The sequence below is a fragment of the Eucyclogobius newberryi genome, unplaced genomic scaffold (assembly GCF_026437365.1).
Source record: "Eucyclogobius newberryi isolate DKJ021-1_F unplaced genomic scaffold, fEucNew1.0.hap1 SCAF_15, whole genome shotgun sequence".
NCBI classification, from domain to species: domain Eukaryota; kingdom Metazoa; phylum Chordata; class Actinopteri; order Gobiiformes; family Gobiidae; genus Eucyclogobius; species Eucyclogobius newberryi.
This window is the reverse complement of record NW_027315779.1, coordinates 16,047,973-16,053,972: the sequence shown is the minus strand read 5'-3', so window position 1 is coordinate 16,053,972 and position 6,000 is coordinate 16,047,973. Positions and strand designations below refer to the sequence as shown.

Below are 6,000 nucleotides of genomic sequence, written 5' to 3'. Positions count from 1 at the left end.
AGAAAGGATAGTCTCTGTGGACCCTCGCCAAAAATGTCTGCAACAACAGACACAGGAAGGCCAAGTATGGTTCAATATAATTTAATATAGAGGAGACAGTTAAACATGTAGCAGTAAACAACTAATAGCGTAGATATTTTATTTTATTTACAGCATCAGGTCAAAGCATGACCTGGATGTTTATACTATATGTTCCAAATAACATAATTTTCTCTTGCATAAAGCAATCTATTTGATCCTTTCTTACATGGAAATATGTACAATATGTTCTTGTACATGGATTAACCTTTAAGTTTTGTTCTTCAGTCACCACTATCCCATGGCTGTTGTCCGGTCAGTACGACCCACTAAAATATATGTATATCCTCTTAACTCTTTCTGAGCAGTCTCCATGGCCAAACGTGCTATTTCTGAGATGTGCTTCTTTTACATCTCTTCTCCTGAACTAGTTCCTGGAGGTCACATTGCTGTTCCAGTTTGAAATGATATAATGATGTGACAGACTGAAACCAGGACAGTGAGAAAGTGCAGTCCCACCAACACTTGACTCAGAGGTCTGATCACAAGGAGCAACAACTGTTGAGATTGACTCACAGATGCACAGGAAACAAGTTAGAGCAGGGATAGAAAGGAGGTGGGCAAGTATCCTTTAAAATAATATATTACATACAGTACATTGTCTTCCAAAAATAAAGGGAATTAACAGTTTTGTAAAATAAAGTTTTACAAAACTGTCCGATTGTCAGATTTTTTTTCTAATTATAAAGGGATTTGAGGAGATTTCACCACCACTTTCTTATGCATCAAAATTCTTAATGAACAAAGCGCTCCCTCTGATGGCAATTCATATAAATAGCTTAATCAAAATATAATAGGAAAACATTTATGTAATGTAATATAATTTTTTTTAACTCAGTTTGGGCTAAAAGTGAGGTAGGCAACAAATGACATAAAGCTCAATTTAAACAACAGCCACACAAACATACATCATTCTATTTCAACATCATTCTTTTTTAATTAAAATTCTTTGGTTTTGTAAATATCTTGATGTACGGATGTCATACAGATTTGAAAAAGCTACTTGACCAAATATTTCCGGGGGTAGTCCTCTCTCTACTAAGTGTATGACCTTATGGCAAACTCCAAAAAGAACTTGTCCATTATAATGCATAAACAAAAGGCACCTGCTTAACTGTGTACATCTTTTACAACACAAAGTTTAGAGAGAAACTTGGAATTAAAACATAAAACAAATTACAACGTACACAGATAAAGGAATGTAATATTAAATATAGACTTAGTAAATCATGTGTGTTTTAAAACGGAAGACATGGCTAACATAGGAACAACAGATCAATGACAGAAAATTATAAAAGTGCATATTTGAAGCTTAAAAAACACAAAAAAAAAACAACACTAAAAACAATAATTACAAAATCAACAAACCATTGTGTCAACAGTCTGTACAGTCCTCGTAACATGCGTCAAGGATTTATCTTAAGATGAAATGTCTTATTGAATTGTTCCAGACATGATAAGGCAGGTTCAGCTACAGTTGCCTTGTTGGAGTGAGTTTTATAGATGAATCCTGGAGGTTACCGGCTCCTTCGGCGCATGCAGATATTTGGTCGTCGCGTCGGCACAAAACCATGTTTGCAGTAGCACTTGTACGAGCCGGCAGTGTTCACACAGCGAGCGTTTTTGCACGGACTGAGTCGGACTCCAGGCTCACCGCACTCATCAATGTCTGAAGGACAGAGAATGGACCACAGGTATTGAACACAACATTGAAACCTCTATCATTGATTTGATTACATTTGATATTAGATTAGATATTTTTGAATATAGCATTCACATGGGCCGTTTCTAGCTTTGTTTCATTACAAGATATCTCTAAGAGACATAGAAAAAAATCTGAAAACATTCTGTAGCTCATACAGATCAGCCACCATGTCCATGCAACAATATATATATATATATATATATATATATATATATATATAGTATATATATATAGTATATATATATATATAGTATATATATATAGTATATATATATATATATACTATATATATAGTGTGTGTATATGTGTGTATATATATATATATATATATATATATATATATATATATATATATATATATATATATATATAGTATATATGTATAGTATATATATACATAAAATATATATATATATATATATATATAGTATATATGTATATATATATATATATATATATATATATATATATATATATATATATATTGTATATATAAAGTACAATTGCAGACTTTGATTGGCTAAGGAAATGTCTGTGTAGGTCAATATTTAGATACTTCCATTTAATTGGTGATGGGGATGACCTGTATTTGCAGAGAAACGACTTCATTGTTTGAAGTTACTAGTTTGAATCAAGTACAGGACCATTATTTATTAGCCACAAAAAATAGATTAAAAAAATAAAGCATTTGTAAATATATTATCCTATAACCTATATTAAATGGCAATAATTACACTAGATATACATTTGCAGACATTCAGCTTTTGGGAGCCCCTAATGGTTATGTATACTTGTGGCAGGAAATTATAATATAGACAAGAACGCAGAATATTTTGGTTTATATTTGGTTTTATATTTTATGCTAATAGTAAGTAATTCTTTACTCTACTGACCCCTTGTGGCTGACAGTAACATGGGTTAAACGGTATGGTCCCTTCTGAGATACACTCCATGCTTACCACAATGATCTTTGTTTAAATACTGTGGTATCTTGAATTTAAATTATTGTGAACTAACTCATCAGATGCACACTATCTATATAATACACTTTGGCGTGTCTTTAGAAGACATGAACTTACCTATACAGCGAGTGCGGGAGTGGTCTAGCCTGAAGCCTGAGTTACATTCACACATGGTGCCAAGATAAGAACGGACACAGCGTCCATTTGCACAACTGCATTCATCAGAGTCCTCTTCAGAACTGTCTCCTTTAGAAAATAAATATATATATATATATATATATATATATATATATATATATATATATATATATCAATAGATTTGTTACACATAAAAAGTATAGGCACAAACCTGGGTTGTAGTTAGCAAAAGCTGCCAAAAAGTCCTGCTCCCCATCAGACTCTGTTTCCAGATGCATCTCACAGAGGCGATTAAACATCTCTATAAGAATAAAGATTGTTAGATGCACGAAGACAGTAGGTCAAACAGAGGACAGAAAGTCAAAGGGCAGAGCACTGACCGGAGTGTCGTTGGGGGCAGGTGTTGCACTCAGGACCCCAGCCTCGGCCATAGTGACAGCAGCATTCTGAGTATGTGACCATCCCATTTCTGGGTTCACTGCAGATCAGACCCTCATCCACCTGAAGGAAACACACGTCCTTGTGCGCCGCTGTGCGATCTACTTCAAAAAGATAAAGACATACAAAAAGACATGTAATGACTCAGAGCAAAAGCTGTAGATGTGAAAACAGACAAAAGCATTGGCACCAATTTACATGCCATGAAAAACATGCTCTTGGTTCCTTGGTGTATATTTTAGCAGAAAATAGATATTTCTGATGTATCACTTTCATTAATGGTCTGAATTATTCCATCTTTCAACGTCCATATCATTGTTCAACATAGACTTGCTTCAAAGCTACAATTGGGCTAGCAGTGGGAGTTTTGTAACTGAAGACAAAATCAGCAAATTCAACATTTTAACACAAATTGGGAAAGGTTCGGCTGTTCATTTGTGAAAAGCCAACGTGATTTTGATTGGTCATGCTCAGCGTGAGCTGACACGGCAGATTTTACCCACCGTCATAGACGCACTCTTTCTGAGCAGCACTGAAGGTGAAGGGAGGGTCACAAAAACAGTGAAAGGAGCCTGGCGTGTTCTCACACCTCCCATTCTTACAGTACGAGAGGTCCTGGCACTCATTCACATCTGCAAAGGGCACCACAGACACTGGTTACAGTCACATCTGCATGGGCCAGCTCAGAGCTTAAGGTCACACTAAGAGAATAACACCTGAGCATCTATGTCAACTTAAATTCTGAGTCCTGCTACTGTGGTGAAGAGGATTCTAACAACAGACTGGGAATGAGTCAGCCTGTAAGACTCCATCTGTTACAGCCTTAACATACAGCAAACCTCCACGTGACACACAGCCAGAATATACTGCAGGAGGGTTTGATCAAAATCCAATACAGAAATGTTCTCACTGTTAGTGCGTCACGATAACTGATATCTGTTCAATACCATGGCCAACTGGTATTTTACTTGATTTGTGTGAATGTTGTAGGCAATTTGCAGAGAAAATGAATGATAATGTAAACTCGTCTGAAATGATTGCATTTTAGCACCAAATTATAGCTTCAGTTCCAATTAGAAAAACATGTTTTTTTTGTTTTTTTTTGGTTGCATGGGTTTCGGTCAGTTGTAAATCACAGAGCATCCGTTATTCTTTAATTGTAGGAGTCAATACTACTCAAAATATTCTGTCAGTTCTTTTATGATATTTTTGGCTTTCATTTTGAGAGTTGTCCTAACAGTTTCTTTCCTAATTGTAAGATTACCAAAGTGCTGTCTATGTGGTGGTCTCTCACCAGCCTGCTCCTCGGGGGTCACACAGCTGTTGCGGTCCGTGGCCAGGGTCCAAGGCGGGGAACAGATGCAGTAGTACGAGCCCGGAGTGTCCACACAGTGACCATTCTTACAGTTGGCAGGATCTTGACATTCATTCAAATCTAGAAAAACACAGACACAACCATACATTAGAAACAATATTTTGAGGGCCAAAAAATGAAAACTTTGTATTTGCAAATAATTCAATACCTGCTACTGCTTCAAGGACACACTTTTTCTTGTTAGCATCGCGAGTCCAGGGCAGGTTGCAGTTGCAGAAGAAAGCTCCATCAGTGTTAACGCAGTGACCGTTTGTACAGAGTGACTCATCGTGGCATTCATTCACATCTGCAGAAAAAGAACATCAAATTGAACAGAAAAATAATATTTACGAGTATTTATTTGATAAGATAATACGACTACTTGCCAATGCACTCGAGAAGATTGCTGTCGTAGTAAAAACCTTGTTGACAGTAGCACTCGTATCCTGGGAGTGTGTTCTCACAGCGACCCTTTTTGCAGATTTCCTCAGCAAACAGAGCACACTCATCAATATCTGTAATGAAAATAAATTGCAGGCATTTACTGTTGTTGTATCAACTCTCTGCCAATTCCTTTTAAGGACCATACAATGTTATGTACCGTGATAGACAGGCAGGCTGTAGAGGAGTCCTTCTTCAAAGTAGAGGCCTTGACCGTTGGGGCATAAAGAGTGGAACTCGGCTGAATGAAGTAGAAGAAAATAACATATGAATGCATGCAGTGACGTTATGGGCAGATTTTTGGTAAATGTCAGACAGGTAAGAAATGATTAAGTTTTGATTTTAATTTGTATCACTTAACCATTTGACACTTTTACAACAATATATTTTCTTTTTAGGATACAAGAAAGGCATATGTATATTTTGAACTCTAAATTCACATTCTTGTTGGATGAAATTTGCGTGGATGTTTCAAGTTACCAAGTTCAAAAGCCTAATTTACCTGAGTGAGACACGGGACAGGGGTAGATCTCACAGTGGTCACCCCAGCCCACACCGATTGAGCAGCAACACTCCTGTTTGGTGATGTTTGTGGCCAAAACACTGTCACAGAATACTGTGTCATCCAGGTTCAGATAGCACTCCTTCTTTTCATCTGTCACCACTCGGACTGCTGCATAAGGAGGAAAGAGGACCTATTTCAAATCTCAGATGTTTCAGCCCATAAAATATAGAACCTTTATTGGCTCTATGATTCTAGAGTATGATCTGGACATGTGGTGAAGTAGGCATTCCCAGAAAGAAGTACAACTACACAGCAACTTTAACAGGGACTCAACCAGAACGTAAGAGGGACTAATGGTAAAACAATGCTAATCCTAATA

The 6,000-nt window shown here is 36.5% G+C and overlaps 1 protein-coding gene across 1 annotated transcript in view; it reads right to left on the bottom strand.

Annotated features, from left to right (window-relative positions):
* Positions 1-223: 223 nt before the first annotated feature.
* The window catches only part of ltbp3 (latent transforming growth factor beta binding protein 3), a 29,521-nt gene continuing 23,744 nt past the window's right edge, over positions 224-6,000 (bottom strand). Inside the window, exons 20-29 of the mRNA XM_072446274.1 lie at positions 5,619-5,789; positions 5,277-5,357; positions 5,062-5,190; positions 4,845-4,982; positions 4,616-4,756; positions 3,825-3,953; positions 3,264-3,422; positions 3,095-3,184; positions 2,863-2,991; positions 224-1,747 (exon numbers count right to left, since the gene is read on the bottom strand). Of these exons, the coding sequence (XP_072302375.1) occupies positions 1,596-1,747; positions 2,863-2,991; positions 3,095-3,184; positions 3,264-3,422; positions 3,825-3,953; positions 4,616-4,756; positions 4,845-4,982; positions 5,062-5,190; positions 5,277-5,357; positions 5,619-5,789 (1,319 nt within the window). The 3' untranslated portion in view covers positions 224-1,595. The remainder of the gene's footprint in view (positions 1,748-2,862; positions 2,992-3,094; positions 3,185-3,263; positions 3,423-3,824; positions 3,954-4,615; positions 4,757-4,844; positions 4,983-5,061; positions 5,191-5,276; positions 5,358-5,618; positions 5,790-6,000) is intronic.